This window comes from Eretmochelys imbricata, chromosome 4, assembly GCF_965152235.1.
Source record: "Eretmochelys imbricata isolate rEreImb1 chromosome 4, rEreImb1.hap1, whole genome shotgun sequence".
NCBI classification, from domain to species: domain Eukaryota; kingdom Metazoa; phylum Chordata; order Testudines; family Cheloniidae; genus Eretmochelys; species Eretmochelys imbricata.
Genome location: NC_135575.1, coordinates 68,042,554 through 68,060,407, shown reverse-complemented (window position 1 = coordinate 68,060,407; position 17,854 = coordinate 68,042,554). Strand labels below are relative to the sequence as shown.

At 39.0% G+C, this 17,854-nt stretch overlaps 1 protein-coding gene across 2 annotated transcripts in view; it reads left to right on the top strand.

Moving 5' to 3' along the window:
* The window catches only part of FSTL5 (follistatin like 5), a 493,618-nt gene that overhangs the window by 130,756 nt on the left and 345,008 nt on the right, over positions 1-17,854 (top strand). For both annotated transcript variants that reach the window (XM_077814497.1, XM_077814496.1), the window contains exon 3: positions 12,399-12,647. In XM_077814497.1, the coding sequence (XP_077670623.1) occupies positions 12,399-12,647 (249 nt within the window). The remainder of the gene's footprint in view (positions 1-12,398; positions 12,648-17,854) is intronic.

The window sequence follows — 17,854 nt, the reverse complement described above, 5'->3', positions numbered from 1 at the left end:
GCACCAGTGGCGTTGCACTGATAGAGCAAGAGTGGAGATTTCCTGAAAATTCTGAGTACAGACATAGCCTTTTCAGAAATGGCCCACAACTCCATCTCTATCTTGGTTATAGATGGCTACTCATATACTAACAAGACGAGCCTGCGACTAGGCTCCTGAACAGAAGGAAAGGAGGACTTGTGGCATCTTAGAGACTAACCAATTTATTTGAGCATAAGCTTTCGTGAGCTACAGCTCACTTCATCGGATGCATGCAGTGGAAAATACAGTGGGGAGATTTATATACACAGAGAACATGAAACAATGGGTGTTACCATACACACTGTAACCAGAGTGATCACTTAAGGTGAGCTATTACCAGCAGGAGAGCGAGGGGGGGGGGGACCTTTTGTAGTGATAATCAAGGTGGGCCATTTCCAGCAGTTGAGGAACAGTGGGGGGTGGGGGGGATAAACATGGGGAAATAGTTTTACTTTGTGTAATGACCAATCCACTCCCAGTCTCTATTCAAGCCTAAGTTAATTGTATCCAGTTTGCAAATTAATTCCAATTCAGCAGTCTCTCCTTGGAGTCTGTTTTTGAAGTTTTTTTGTTGAAGTATTGCCACTTTTAGGTCTGTAATCGAGTGACCAGAGAGATTGAAGTGTTCTCCAACTGGTTTATGAATGTTAGAATTCTTGACATCTGATTTGTGTCCATTTATTCTTTTACGTGGAGACTGTCCAGTTTGACCAATGTACATGGCAGAGGGGCATTGCTGGCACATGATGGCATATATCACATTGGTAGATGCGCAGGTGAACGAGCCTCTGATAGTGTAGCTGATATTATTAGGCCCTGTGATGGTGTCCCCTGAATAGATATGTGGGCACAGTTGGCAACAGGCTTTGTTGCAAGGATAGGTTCCTGGGTTAGTGTTTTTGTTGTGTGGTTGTTGGTGAGTATTTGCTTCAGGTTGGGGGGCTGTCTGTAAGCAAGGACTGGCCTGTCTCCCAAGATTTGTGAGAGTGATGGGTTGCCCTTCAGGATAGTTTGTAGATCCTTGATGATGCGTTGGAGAGGTTTTAGTTGGGGGCTGAAGGTGATGGCTAGTGGCGTTCTGTTACTTTCTTTGTTGGGCCTGTCCTGTAGTAGGTGACTTCTGGGTACTCTTCTGGCTCTGTCAATCTGTTTCTTCACTTCAGCAGGTGGGGACTGTAGTTGTAAGAATGCTTGATAGAGATCTTGTAGATGTTTGTCTCTGTCTGAGGGGTTGGAGCAAATGCAGTTGTATCGTAGAGCTTGGCTGTAGACAATGGATCGTGTGGTGTGGTCTGGGTGAAAGCTGGAGGCATGTAGGTAGGCATAGCGGTCAGTAGGTTTCCGGTATAGGGTGGTGTTTATGTGACCATCGCTTATTAGTACCATAGTGTCCAGGAAGTGGATCTCTTGTCTGGACTGGTTCAGGCTGCGGTTGATGGTGGGATGGAAATTGTTGAAATCACGGTGGAGTTCCTCAACGACTTCTTTTCCATGGGTCCAGATGATGAAGATGTCATCAATATAGCGCAAGTAGAGTAGGGGCATTAGGGGACGAGAGCTGAGGAAGCGTTGTTCTAAGTCAGCCATAAAAATGTTGGCATACTGTGGGGCCATGCGGGTACCCATAGCAGTGCCGCTGATTTGAAGGTACACATTGTCTCCAAATGTGAAATAGTTATGAGTGAGGACAAAGTCACAAATTTCAGCCACCAGGTTTGCCGTGACCTTATTGGGGATAGTGTTCCTGACGGCTTGTAGTCCATCTTTGTGTGGAATGTTGGTGTAGAGGGCTTCTACATCTATAGTGGCCAGGTTGGTGTTTTCAGGAAGATCACTCTTCTAAAATAAAGATTATGGCCAAGTCGGAACTGACTGTGACAGCTAGAGCAACTTCCTGCAATATTTTTGGTAAACTAGTACTGTATTACATGTATGATTATGTATCATTGTGGGCTAGGGATTGTATGTATGCTACAGAGGGAGGGCTACCATAGCTCCTCCAAGGAAGTAAAAACAGTAGGGAAAGATCAAGATAAATCACTCAGGTTGTAACACCTCCAGAAACATACCACAAAACATCCAAAAGACGTTATAAGTGGAGCTACTGGTCCTTCAGTTTAAACTCTATCTGAAGGAGGCCGTTGGTTTAGCAATCCCAATCCTTCCAAGATATTTGCAATTTTTCCATTAGGAAATTATGGGGACATGGGGTGGACCTACTGCATTTCAAGATCAGTGGAGATTATTTGCTAGTGCAGAATATTAATTTACAGCATTCCGTTTCTGTGGTTCATCCTGTAAACTTACTCAGATCTTTAAAAGCAAATTCCTATTTGGCTATGTTCTGTGAAAATAATATAGACCATTTCTAACTTCTATGAGAAAGTTAAATTGAATTGCACTTGAATAGCTTGTTAAATAAAGAATATCAATATATCTGTTTCAGATGGGAACTTTTATGTATGTTCAAGTGTATTGTATTCATTTTTTTATGGATCCACAGTCTCCTGGACAGTGTCTAAAATCTACATAATATATCTTATTTACAGTTGACAGCTTATAGGTCACATGAAGGCAGAGAAAGTTATTGACCAGACAGCTGTGGAGTCTCATATGTTTAGGCCAGCAATTACATTAAATTTTGTGTTCATGAAACATGAACAAATAAGGTACACTTTTGATATGACATTTGATGTGCAAGACTTTAACTTCCTGCTCTTTAAGAATGGTGCCTCTTCAGGGGATATTAAAGCTTAGGTCCATTAGATGCTTGTAACTGACCCAACTTTACTTTAGAAATACCAATACACTGATACATCCTGTCTGAATAGAGAATGAAGTTAGCTCATCGAATTCAAATTTTTGGGGCTACTTTCATTCAGTATTCAGATTTCAGGACCAAGTATTCAGTCAGTTACACCAGTACAATCACTGTAATTGTAACTGAGAGCAGAATTTAGCCTCAAGGGTCTTCAGCTGGTTTATTGTGCCTAAGTATTTCAAGGAATCTTTTCAAATGGTGCATGATAAAATTAAAATTCCATTGTGCTGTGCTACCTAGGTGAATTAACTGGATTAATGATGAAATATCACCCCCAATACTTTATTTGTCTTTCTGGGTTTAAGCCAGACTCTGACATAATTTAGAAATGTGTTTGTGATAGATGTGAGGAGATGATATTTTATCTAGCAGAAGTTACCCACACAAATGCTTCAGTGTTAATAGATAAAGTACCTAGTTAAAAGTTAGCTAGTTGCCTAATTAACAAGTATATTTCCTCCCCTCACCCCACGTATATATTTTGGAGGCTTACTGTGATAGCAGGGTAATAATATAGATGACATGCATAGATAGACGGAATGGTCATCGATCACCACACATATCTCTTTACCATCAGATTTGGGTCAGATATTCTGTAAATTATCAGCTCTTGATATCAGAATGTCAGTGTTTTCATCTGCCACTGAAAATGCCCGTTACTTAGGCAATTCAAAATATCTGGGCTCTTTTATATTTGTTTATTTTCAGCTTAGAGGTCTAATTCTTCCCTCTGCTGCACATGTGTGATTCACTGGATTCAATGAAAGAGATGTGAGTATGCATCTGGGGGAACAATTGGCTCAGTAATTCTTTAAAATAGTACTTCACACCACTTTCCTTTCTCCTCTCGATGTATTATTCAGACATAGCACTTACTGATATACTGGTTTTCCCTTTTCTTTTGATCTTCTCAGGAAAAGAATGTTCTGAGACGGTTGTGAGAGCCTTGCACCTTTTATTGATTTTGGGTTTGATCCTGCACACAGTAGGGCTCTCATTGACTTCAGTGCTCAGGATCAAGTATTTATTTCTATAGATGACCTTAACTCACATTTTTATTGTACCACAATTCTTATTTATTTTATGTATCACAATTTTTAAAAAATATTTTCCATATATTTTTATTTTCCTATTGCTTCTTAGTACCTATGAGTTTATTTACATTTTCAGGCTTTGGTACATACCTTAGTTTAGATTTAGAGTTGGGTTATTGTGAGCGTCATACCACCTTATTTGAAAAGTGTGGGATTCTTTCTCTTTCATTTTGTGCCACATGCGACCAGTAAGCAAAAGTCAATGGCCTTCTTTTTAAAAACAAATCTCTGAAGTGTTATACTTCAAAACATACTATTGTATGATACATAAGCTTAAAATACAGTGCAGTCCTTTTGTGAAGGTCATTAGAAAATATGCTGCCATTTTCTAAATTCAAATTAAAACCTGCAAAACTATTTCCTGTACTCTTTTTTAAATATATTGAGGCCATTCAATAACAAATGAATTCCAGATCAAGACTGTGGGTGAAATTCTCACCCTGTTGAAGTTAATGAGAGTATTGTTTCATTTTATGGTTAGTGGTATAAAGCAAACAGTTGATAAAAGGTCTTTCCCAGCAAACTAATAATGCAGTCTTCCATTAGGAGAGAGAGCTTGTTTGTTTAATTCCGCATATGAATGTTACTTCTGGCATATAGTGGATATCAGATTGCATTATATATATTATTTTCCTTTGTTCTGAAGAAGCTATTTAGTTGGCCTTTTACTTTCAGGTATCAGTCAATTACATTACTAAAATCAAATCCCAAGCAAAGTCTCACTTCAATCTCTGCTTGCACAGCAGTATGCCGCACTATACATTGTTAAGTCTCCACACATACTGCAATAATTCAGAACAATTGCCAGTCTCTGATCCTTATCTTCTAATTCAGAAAGCAGAAATAATAATGATTTATAGACTTTGGCTTCACACTACAACGATTCTATCCCTTCATGGGAGGGAGTCTCATAATTTTATAATGTGTGTGCACAACCTAGTCCATAAAGTAGTCTCAGATCCTGAAAAATGTTACTTTATTTGGGATTAGTGGTTATATAAGGAATTTGGATTTACATGAACTTGTATCAGTTAATATCTAATGCCCACCAATAGTAATAATTTCTTGGCATGTTAGGTAAAATTTTCATAAGCACCAAAGTGACTTAGGAGCCTAAGTCCAATGACACCAAACCTTCAAAGTTACTTAGGCACTTATGAAAATTGTACCCATTAAAACCAATCTGGCTAGCGAGTTCCTCCCATATATGTTGAATACCAATGGAATGTAGAGATATATTAGAATTATCACATATTAAAGACCACATGCATACTTAAGTTTTACCCCCAAATCGGTGTAACACAATGCAGCAAAAGGATCTGTCACACCAATGCTAATTTCCGTGGTTAAATGCTCTCTGTTAGATGTTTGGTCTCCAAAATGAAAACACAGCTGCTTTCATTGCATTTACTTTAGATAAATAACTTTGTATATAGAACTTCATCATTCACTGGAACAACACCAATTCCCAATTTTAAAAATTTGCCGAGATTTGATGTGATACTACCATATGCATTTAATGCTGCCCTATTTTGATATACTTTTGGAGCATCTTTTGAAAGTTCATTTTTTTAAGGAAAAGGAAGCAACATTGTTCATAGTGGGGGTGAGCAGATCAGTGTTTGGATAATGGAACTGACCAGCTGGTAGGGAGAAATATTGTGTTTGTGAGTCTCCAGGTGGAAAAGAAAAATAAAGCTATAGAAAATACTAGGGGATAACTTTTATTCAGAGGGACTCATCATGCTGGGTAATTTAAAATAACACATATAAAGGGGTTTTTCCCATTAATATGGGCAAAATATATGGATAAGTTGGAAGTATTTTGTACCTTTTAACGTCTCAGGAAAAAAAAGCTGGATGGTGCGCGTTCAATGACATCAAGGACATCGTCCAAGGAAAGATCAGCAAAACAACTCGTGCAAATCTTTTTAACACGACCGTGCTTCTAGCGATGTTATATGGCAGCAAAACATGGTCACTGACAAAGATTGAAGAATATCAACTGTCTGTCACACAGAGAATGATGGAATGAACATTTTTGGGCATTTCACTCCTTGATCACATCCCCAACGAAATAATTAGGCAGCAGTCTGGAGTGTGAGATGTTGTTGTTGAAAGCAGGCTCAGCAAAATGCGGTAGGTGGGACATGTGGCCCAACTCAGAGACAACAGATGGACCGCAGCTATATCCGAGTAGTATCCGCAAGAACAGAAACGTCCACGCGGTCAGCCTCCAAAGAGGTGGGATAATTTCCTAACAAGGAGATATGGACAAGCATGGCGAAGGATGGCCAGAGTGAGAGAAGATTGGAAGATGTGTTGTTGGCTTAGTCTCAACTGATGAAGGACCGACAGTCTACCCAGTATAGCAAAATCAATTTAAAGAATGGCATTCAGGGCAAAGGTTGCCTGGGAAACAAACAAACAAACTAGCAGATCCCTTTGGGGGACTGTACCCAGGGCATTACTTCGCAACCCTTTCCCTGTCCCTGCAGAAACCCCTCTGTAAGGGCTCCCTATGGCTCCATATGTGCAGTTGGGAAGGGGGCAGACACATATGGGAGACAGTGAGGCCAAGTGATTGTGTTATCTCCATGTGTCATTACCCTAACTAGTGGTAAATCTCCACCTAAATTAGTGTAGTTCTCTTCTGAAAAGCAGTTGTCTATGATGGCTTAATGGATAACCATGGTTATTTTTTCTTAACATTAACTAATTAACATGTGTTTCGTTTATGAGCAAATTTCCTAATTGCCAACCCTGTGAGCTAAGCCTGGAGTCTCAGAGTCAGGCTGGCTGGGTTTTTTTTCCTTCTAATGCATCATCACCAGTAATAAAATACTTTAGGCCAAACTGTGTCTTCATTTTCCCATTGCCTTTGTGTTATTCCTTCGGTGACACCTGTATATACCAATTGCCTTCAGGGGGTTGGCAGAGGTGCAGTTCATTGGCCCTGATATTAAAACTCAGAAAACCAATTGTGTTGATGCACAGGAAAGGAAAGAACCCATGTCTTAGCTGTATTAGTTCTATAGGACTAACAAGGCGATTGTAAAAAGTAATAACGTATTTTAATCATTTAAGTCAGCGTAAGAGTGAATGCACTCAGGGAGCATATATGTTGAGTAAGAAGTTCTCAATGTTCATAGTAGAACCTAAATTTTATGCTATCTAAGGCAGAATTACCTTTGACACTCCTCTTTTTTCCTGTCACTATGAGCCACTGGGGATATTGGCTGGCAGCAGAGTCCAGCATGGATCTGGAGAGGGATTGGGAAAGAGTTACAATGGAGCAGAGAGCCAGGAGAGAGTTTGGAACAGCTACCACTTTGGGAACTAAATTCTTGCTCATTCTGGGAGTTAAAAGCAAACCCTAAAATAATATCACTAAAAAAAAACCTGCAGGGGGAACCTTATGGAGTTTGCAGACTCGCAAAGTGGGTTGTTACAATATGGAGAGGTGTTTTCTTGTGTTTAATATTATTGACGTTATGGGACAGTGAATATTGTGTATTCTACATTATTGACCTACCAAAGGAGGTAATGACTGGCAGTTCTGTTTTTGTATGGGTTATTTTTCCTATCAGCCTTTTTGATACAGTTGTTTGTGGGTTTTTAAATAGCTATATAGTAAACCATTCCAGTGATATGAAGTATTGTAGTAGAATTTTTTTTAAAGAAGACTTGTAAGAGTTGGCATGATTTAGTGTGAAAATATATCTTTAAAGAAGAGTAAATTGTGCAAAGTTATTGGTTGCTGCTGATTGCAATTCATTTAGTGTATAATGACAACTGAATGTATACCTAGTCATGATAATCAGATTAAATTGATTTAATCTCAGGCTGAACTATGTTTCACATTAGTCTTGGATAATTACAGTCAGAAAGGCCATGTTCTCACCATTCATTTACATAATATGAGATGCAAAAGGATGCTTGTATGGATTAATTACATTTTGTTTAATTGTATTGAAGCTACTTAGAATCTGTACGTTTGCAGGTGGTGTAAAACAGATAATTAATTCCTAGAAAATGGCTAATTTTCTAATGCAACCAGTTTATCTGTATTGCTACTTTTAGGAATACCATATTTGATGTTGTACTGTAAATGCACACTGTATTCCATTTCTCCCCCCCCACACACACACACATCACTGATACTCAGTTTGAAGCCTACTTGACATATTAGACTGCAACTCTTCCTTTCTGTGGGACCCATAGCTGCCATTTATCAGGTTATTTTCTGTGTGAGGAAAAGCATTCGCCCCTTCCACTGCTCTTTGCAGGCCTTGTAAAGTGGGCTCTCATGCTCACTACTTGACATAAGTATCTAAACAGCATAGGTAGTAGTGGAGCAGAAAAATAAAGGCCTTGTTCTATAGACAACAGAGGAATATTGTTATTTTATAACATGATTGCCCTAGAGGTACAATAGTAAAACCTGCACCAAAACCTTTCAGTCTTGCAGTCCTTTTGTTATACCAATAAAATAAAAACCAGCAGGATCTTGTAAAAGGGAATAAGGCAAAATGCCACATTTATTATGAATACAGAAAAAATCATAGTAAGCACTTAGTTATAGCTATAACATTCCATTCGATTTCATATTTATTCACACATTCATTCATACACACACACACACAGGTTCTGCAAGGTTGTTATCATAGTTACCAGCCTTAGAGTTGCTCATGCCAAGCCACTGGCCAGGTGACCTGGACACGAGGAGGAAGCAGGGCCTTGTCAGATGCTCATCTGATGCTCCTGGAAGTTGGTTTGCAGAATCTGAGCCCCAAAATTCTCAGTTTCTAGAGTCCATTTTTATAGGAATTTATTCATATGCCAGTCTATGGAAATTGCTTCATCATGCTGTTGCTGAATCAATCAGCAGACGGCACATTCCTGATGGCTCCGTGCTGCCAGATGTTATCTTGTTCTTCGGTTCTCCCATTCTTGAGGCTGTTGGGTGGATTCCAGTCTGCCCTCCGGGGATTTTCTGGTTGATTCCACTTGACGCCTTCTTCGGCTAGTCGACACTGGATTCTTAGGCTGGCACCTCCCTGATCATTCATTTATTATCCACACCAAGCATCCATCCACATACATCCTCTATCTATTTTAATCACAATTGTTAACAAAGCAAGATAAATACAACAAAAGGGCAGGGAGTCTCTGTGTGCTGTTTCTGTTGTTACAAAGTATCGCTTTGAGTCTCTCTGTGTGTGTTCACCTATGCAAATTGGTGAGGATTTTTATCAAGCCTTCCCCAGGAAAGTGGGTGTAAGGCTTCGGGGGATATTTTGGGGGGAAGACGTCTCCAGGTGGGCTCTTTCCCTGTTTTTTGTTTAACAAGCTTGGTGGTGGCAGCATAGGGTTCAAGGACAAGGCAAAGTTTGTACCTTGAGGAAGTTTTTAACCTGGTAAAAATAAGCTTAGGGGGTCTTTCAGGCAAAGAAGCCCTTGAGGAATTCCACCATGATTTCAACAATTTCCATCCCACCATCAACCTCAGCCTGGACCAGTCCACATGAGAGAGCCACTTCCTGGACACTACGGTGCTAATAAGCAATGGTGACATAAACACCACCCTATACTGGAAACCTACTGACCACAATGCTTACCTACATGCCTCCAGCTTTCATCCAGACTACACCACACGATCCATTGTCTACAGCCAAGCTCTACAATACAACCACATTTGCTCCAACCCCTCAGACAGAGACAAACACCTACAAGATCTCTATCAAGTGTTCTTACAACTACAATCCCCACCTGCTGAAGTGAAGAAACAGATTCACAGAGCCAGAAGAGTACTCAGAAGTTTAACCACACATCACACAACAAAAACACTAACCCAGGAACCTATCCTTGCAACACAGCCCATTGCCAACTGTGTCCACATATCTATTCAGGGTACGCCATCATAGGGCCTAATCACATCAGCTACGCTATCAAAGGCTCGTTCACCTGCGCATCTACCAATGTGATATATGCCATCATGTGCCAGCAATACCCCTCTGCCATGTACATTGGCCAAACTGGACAGTCTCTACATAGAAGAATAAATGGACACAAATCAGACGTCAAGAATTACAATATTCAAAAACCAGTTGGAGAACATTTCAATCTCTTTGGTCACTGGATTACAGACCTAAAAGTGGCAATTCTTCAACAAAAAAACTTCAAAAACAGACTCCAAAGAGAGACTGCTGAATTGGAATTAATTTGCAAACTGGATACAATTAACTTAGGGTTGAATAAAGACTGGGAGTGAATTTGTCATTACACAAAGTAAAACTATTGCCCCTTGTTTATTTCCCCGCCTACTGTTCTTGTAAAGTGCTGGAAATGGCCCACCTTGATTATCACTACAAAAGGTTCCCCCCACCCCCTGCTCTCCTGCTGGTAATAGCTCACCTTTCCTGGTCACTCTCGTTACAGTCTGTATGGTAACACCCATTGTTTCATGTTCCCTGTGTATATAAAATCCCCCCACAATATTTTCCACTGCATGCATCCGATGAAGTGAGCTGTAGCTCACGAAAGCTTATGCTCAAATAAATTTGTTAGTCTCTAAGGTGCCACAAGTACTCCTTTTTTTTTTTCTGTGTGAGTAGTTGTTACAAAGTATTGCTTTGAGAACAGACTCTGTCTTAGGATGTATTAACACAATTAGCAGCTTGCAAGTTTACACAGAGAGGGAGAGAAACAGTAAAAACAAGTTTCAGAGTAACAGCCATGTTAGTCTGTATTCGCAAAAAGAAAAGGAGTACTTGTGGCACCTTAGAGACTAACCAATTTATTTGAGCATGAGCTTTCGTGAGCATCCGATGAAGTGAGCTGTAGCTCACGAAAGCTTATGCTCAAATAAATTGGTTAGTCTCTAAGGTGCCACAAGTACTCCTTTTCTTTTTAGTAAAAACAAGAAACCGAAAACCAAGAGACCTCTTAATTTACCCTGCAATTTAAACTATGGGGAATCAATCTCATTTGTGATTTTAGTACAGATCTTCTTTATATGATCCAACATAACACTTTTCTGCTCTGTTTAGCACTTTTGTCTATTTTGCCAGCGTATTAGTAAAATTGTTTTGGAGGCCTGATTTTGTAAATGCTTTGTCTGGTCAATGGGGGCACTCACATATGTGGAGTAGAGATACTATTTTCAAGGTTGGACATTATGTATTCACTAGAGAAGCAAATGGGAGAGAAAGGGACAGATGATAGAATATAAAACAGTGGCGAATAAGGAAGAGAAAATCAGAGCAGGATAATTGGGACAGAGTATATGAGCAGTAAGGAAGACAGAAGAGAAGTGGGGGGAAGAGAGGAGCAAATGAGGAGGAGAGACCAGAGAAATGGGCTGGTCTGAGAAAGAAGCGAAGAGTGAACAAGGGGAAGGAAGTGGCTATCCTAATCTGGTGGAAGAGGTGGTTATATTTTTAATAGGAAGATAGGTGAGAAAAGGAGAAAGAACTAGTGAGAATAGAGTGTTTTGATTTTTTTAAATAGTGAATTCCTTTCTTTCTTGAAATATTCAGATGTCAGTACTTTTAAGAACAAACATTCCTCTTCATCCCCCAATTTGGTTCACAGCTGCCATTTAAAATGAAGTTCTCACCCTCAAAAGTAAAGTCAGCTCCTCCAAAATTGGGTTATTAAGTTGGAAGTTAGTGTTAAAATTTTCTACTGAGCCTCAGAGTTTAAAAAAAAGAGAGAGAGGAGCCACAATTGCAATTGACTGAGGATTGGCTTAAATGCAGAATCTTTAAGTAAAGTAAATGCATACAACAAATAATTCATGGGAGAAATAAAGTATTTTCAAGCTTCTTGAACTTATAGTGAGAACAGTAGTGGAATTTAAAGTTATTGCTAATTGATCTTATGGTTACAATTTACTTAAGAAAAGCACTACGGACTATTTGCAGTATATTGTCATTAACTCTTCTTGTGCAATGGTATATCATTGTTTCTTCATCAGCCAGAGATTACATTTCCTAATTTTCTAAACACTGGTATTCTAAAGTCTACCTCTTTCAGAAACCTTAAACATCCTATTTGGCTGTAGGGCAGGTTTGGTATTCTCCCAATAGGACATTACATTATAACTGGGTTCTCATTCCTTATACAAAGTATGCAAACAACCTTAAAAGAATCAGAGGATACTGACTTGAAAAAATCAGGGGATTTAAAGTAAAACAATGCCCCATTCATAGTAACTCTTACAGAGTAACCTACTCTGTGGATTGTAGAACTATGCTTTCTTATGTCACAATTCTCACCCATGCAAATCACAGACAATTCTTCCTTCTATGGTATGTAACAATTTATATGAGATTCATGGGGTACAATTTCTGTTTTCAAAGAAAACCTGCAGGCCAGGTATTATATATTATCCTGGTTGTCAGATTACATGTAAATTCATAGCCTCTTTTTTTCTTTTCTTTTTTCCTTTTCCTTAGGGCACATTGATCAGGATGGCCCCTTTGGATCATGTGAAAATAAATATTGTGGTCTAGGTAGGCACTGTGTTGTTAACAGAGAGATTGGCCAAGCTGAATGTGCATGCATGGAACACTGCAAATCTCACTACAAGCCTGTGTGTGGTTCTGATGGAGAATTCTATAAAAACCATTGTGAAGTGCACAGGGCTGCCTGCTTGAAAAAGCAAAAGGTTACCATCGTTCACAATGAAGACTGCTTCTTCAAAGGTAAGTGGTTGGACAAAGTCTGGAATACTCTTATCAGGTACATATTTTGAAGCAATTCAATTAAAGCACCAGTGAGACTGCACAGAGTGTATTATGAAGAAGTAATGCAAAAAGTTGATTTGACAAGTATCTCACTCTAGAGATTTCTTGCAGCTGTTTTTTTCATTTTACTCAATATCCTCTGAAAACAGTGTGTATAAACCTGGGTGAGTCAAAGTGGGGCTCTGGGACCAATATACCCAAAGAGCTATACAAATGTAGCTGATGACCACGTTCATCATTAACGTCGGGTGGTAGTCCCAACATGCAGTATAAATTCATGCCAGTGACACAAAAATTCAATCAAAAACTTCCATGGGATTCCATGTGGGTGCGGGGGTCCCCCTGCATAGAGCTGCTTGTAAATTGAAGGCCACACCAAATGCTGAGAGACAGCAGTTGGCAGCAGCTACATCTATCATATTAAAGATGAGAGCCTCTTCCATTTTATGAAACTGAAGTGCAGCTCTGAGGCTCCTAGAGCACCACCAGTACAGTCCTTGATTAAACAATGTTTGTATCCACCAATGTAAATGATGGAAATATTTTAATGTATTTTTTCTGAATTCTGCATTGTCTCTTTTTCTTGTTTAAAGCAGAGAGAAGCAGATGGCTTTTCAAGAAAAGCTGCTTTTTCAAGTGATAAGTATCAGAGGGGTAGCTGTGTTAGTCTGTATCCACAAAAACAACAAGGAGTCTGGTGGCACCTTAAAGACTAACAGATTTATTTGAGCATAAGCTTCTGTGGGTTAAAAACCCCACTTATTCAGATGCATGGAGTGAAAATTACAGATGCAGGCATAAATATACTGACACATGAAGAGAAGGGAGTTACCTTACAAGTTTCCCTGTCAACACTGGGTCTCCACTTGTAAGGTGTGTCATGTGTCAGTATATTTATACCTGCATCTGTAACTTTCACTCCATGTATCTGAAGAAGTATATTTTTTTACCTACGAAAGCTTATAAATAAATCTGTTAGTCTTTAAGGTGCCACCAGACTCCTCATTGTTTTTTTCAAGTGAGGCATTCTTAATGGCCTGACTAGGTTGAATGAATTTGTGTTCTTTTTGCGACTAACATTATTTTATTAACATTTTTGTGATAAGTAATGTTTATAAATACCTGTGAATGGCTTAGTGGTGCAACAATGAATCTGAAAATAACCACTACATGAAGATGTCCACTCAAAACTCAGAAAAGAGAGTTCTATTTCACATAAAACAATACAACTAGGCAACATCAAATGTAAATAAAATAATAATTGTAAGTCATAGAAATTAAGAGAGACTTCAAGATTTTTAAGGGAAAGTGTGTATGTATTTTAAATAAGAGAATGACTTGCATTATGGTGTAAATTTATGCAAATATTATGTGTTAAAATTTTCACTCCTGTGTTTTCCTCTAACTTTACAGTTTAGAAAGATGTATTAAATAACTGAAATTGCCCCTAAAATTTTAGCTTCTTTCTGGTGATAAAGAATGTAATGTAATGGCTAAAATGAGTATAGCACACTGCATCATGTACAATATAAAAAAGCTGTTCTACATTGTTCTTTATCTTCCTGGGGAAAATGTTGCTTTCAAAATTTTAAAAAAAGGAGATTTTGATCTCTTGAAGTTATGGGCCAATTAGCCATGCTTTGTCACTGCCAGATGAATTATTCTTATGCGCCCTCCATGTGGTATCCTTGAAGATCACTTGGAAGTTTCAGCTAGTTTAGGCAACCAGTTCAGTCATTGCAATGTTGTCTCTCACATGCAGAATATTATACCAACAGTCTATTTTAGAAGGTTTACTGGGAGTGCTAGACAAATGCTGTCAGAAGTTTTACTGCACTTTTGTTGGCTAAGCTCCACAAGATTGGAGTGAACACTGGATCAAACTCTGACTTCATTGAGGTTGCACAAGTGAGACTGGTGGCAGAGTTTGACAAACATTGTTTTTCTGTTACCTGTTTTTGTTAATTACATTGGGGCATATCGTGTTGTTAGTTTTTTTGTTTGTTTTTTTTTAATTTAAGTAGGGACTTTTGTACATGAATGGCATAATATGACCCCAGGATATTAAACGGTTGCATTGCAGTTCAAGAACAGTTGAAATTGTAGACTCAGCTCTTTTAATTAATTTAAAGGGTGGCCTGTTTTGTTTTCTGAATTTGTTTTTAAAATCATTGAACGTTTTCCTGCTCTGCAGCCCACCACCACACAGTACAGTCACTTTCTAGTCTCTTTGTTACCACCATTATGACAGGAAGCAGGGTGCAGGAAGCTGTTATACAGCAGCCAATTCAGAGAGAGAATGTAGAAAGGAAGGTCTTGGAAGGAGAATGCGTCATTTCTGAAAGGCTGAAGTCATGTGGGCTCGATTCCCACCCACCTTTCACCATACTTTTGTGGAACAAGAGCGAGAAAGGGATTTTTTCCACCTCCCACACAAATTGAATATAGTAGTTCTGCTTCTCTGACCATATCATCTTACAGAATTCCCAGGATGTGCTCAGTGGGGCAGTGCCCTTGAGTCAGTCAGTAGACAAAACCTTAAGAGCTAAGGAAATTTTCTTGCATGGATGGACAAGAACTAACAGTCAGAACCTGAATAGATGGTGTCTTTAGAGAAGAAGAATTCCATAACCATCAGCTGCCCTTAGCTGGGCTGTGAGGCAGGTCCTCTGCCCTGGATCCTCATACACAGAGGATCTGGTCTTAATCTACCACTGATTATAAATCATGTTTAATTATTTTGAAACTAAATGCAGAAAACAGCTAAGCACTCCTGTGTTATCACAGGTAGGGTTTACTCATAGAGATTTATTATTTTTTTAGTAAGAAATAACTTTTTCCAACTGTTTCCGTTCAAGATCGAATACATCATCATCATCATCTATTATCACTGACACCATAGATGCATTTTAAATGATGCCTTAATATAAATATTTCAGTTTCTGTGTCATGCCTAGTCATTCAGTTTTCAGACTAGGCAGACATTTACTTTGTCATTTTCCTATAACTTTACAACTGATCTAATCCATACAGTTCTTTCTAACAAGCACGATTTCTTCCAACACTGACACAGGGTCAGTCTGTTAGAAAACATAATTTACTTGCTTGAGGTTTAAATTTAAAGCTTCAGACAGAAACTGAATATAAATCCTAAAACAAAATAATTGAGAATGACCCCTTTTATAAGAAACACTACTACATGGAAAACCACTTACCATTCACTGACTAGAGAATGAAAATCACAGCAGCAAATGCTCTGTGCACCTCAATTAGCATCACAAACAATAACAGCTTAGCAGCTATAATTGTTAAAATAATACAATGTATATTTGAATAATTTTCAAATTGATCTTCAAGAACTTCAGAGCTCTGGCTTAGTGATGTGGAAATTGCCCTTTGAACAGAGGTGTGTGTTATATGTGAGGTTGAGGGAGTGATATATTAGACCAAAAAAACCCCAAAACCAACAACAACAAAACTCCCCCTCCCCCACAACCCTTTTGGTTTATTTTTAGAAACTTCCATTGAAATCACAGAGAACTGCTTGTCTTGTCTGAGGTCAGTATGTTGTCCTGTAGACAGAAGGAATAACATTCTATACTAATACCTGAAATACCTTTGAAATATGTATGTAGAGACCATAAGCTTTTGAGGAGATGTAGTCAGTCCCTCTGCTTATGTTATGATGCAATGCAGATCTTCAGATATCCACATATTTCTTGTTTATAACATAAATTATTTGTCTCTAAAGCAGTTAGACAAATTTTTGCATTGGCCCCAGTGGCAAGCTGTCAGTCTGTGTGGCTATGCTAAGTGAACTGACAGCAGCAGAATCAACAGATCAGTTGTTCTGCCTCTCCAGTTTCTTTGATAAAGAATGTTCTGATATGGCCATGGGAAGACTCACTGGACCACTGTCCTCTGCCATCTTCCTTTCCAACCACAAATGATACCTTATGTGTCTCCTGGGCATTGGACTGCACTAGCATGGAATAGCAATCAGAGGAGAAGGGTTTTGTTAGATGTTGATCTGTATGCCTTCTGAGGTTTGGGGACAAATGTACTCTGCTGGGAAGCTAACCTCTATATGAAACACCCAGAAAGTAGGATCATATTCCTCATCAGTATCTTCTGAGCCAGAGTTACTCAGCTGCATAGTCAAGTATCCCCAGTCAATGAATGCAATGTACAGCTACCACTGTCAGAAATGTGATCAACCTTTTACCATATGTGGATGTTTAAAACTGCTGTTGATATCAAGCCTAAAATATGCTGAACAATTAGGAGAATGTTTGAAAGACCTGGTCTGTGCCCCACAGAGCTTACATTCTAAGAACATACCAAGAAGTGATTACGGTCAGTAGGAGAATAAGGAGATTGGAGGACAGGTGTTTATATAAATTAGATCATAGTGTTGGCTTGATTTGTTTTGCATACTTCATGGTGATTATATGTGATAACATTTTAGTTTGCAGTTTCTGGACAATTACTTTAAGCTTTTCTGAAGATAAGAGAGAAAAAAAGATGATGGAGGGTAGGAAGAGAAGGAAGGAAAAGAGAGGTTGATGATGGCCATGGAGAACTGGGTTAGATTAGGGAAAGGGTGTTATGCCTGATGAACTGAAGTGGACAGTATAAGACAAAATGAGAAGCTGAAAATCATCTTTCTGATGTCAGCAGCTTGTGAGATCTGCCGTGCTCCTGCTGCCTGTTTGGCTGGCTGGCTGAAAGGACTTTTTGGATGTAGAGACCACATACAAGCCACCCTCCATGATGTTGCTGATCTTGGGCCATGTGCTTTGTGCCCCAGAATTGCTTTTGACTGGTGTACTGGGAGAACTGGGAAATGGCTGGATGACTGCACTGGTTGAGGAAGAAGAGGAGGATGATGATGATAAATAACCCCCTGCTTTCTGTTGCCAACCTACCTTTAACAACCTCCAGTGGGTGGTGATTTCAATTGATTAGAACTGCTCTACTGTGTGCTTCTGCCAGCATCTTTGCTGTATGTATTCTCAGCTAGAGCCAATGGCTGCCTGGCAAGTTTAGAAGGCTAGAATTGTTCTTTCACTAGGAAACTGGACTTCTTTTATGTGTGGGACAATAAACTGTGTGATTGAGCAGTGACGTCATCAAACACTACAATTGATGTGTGACACACAGTA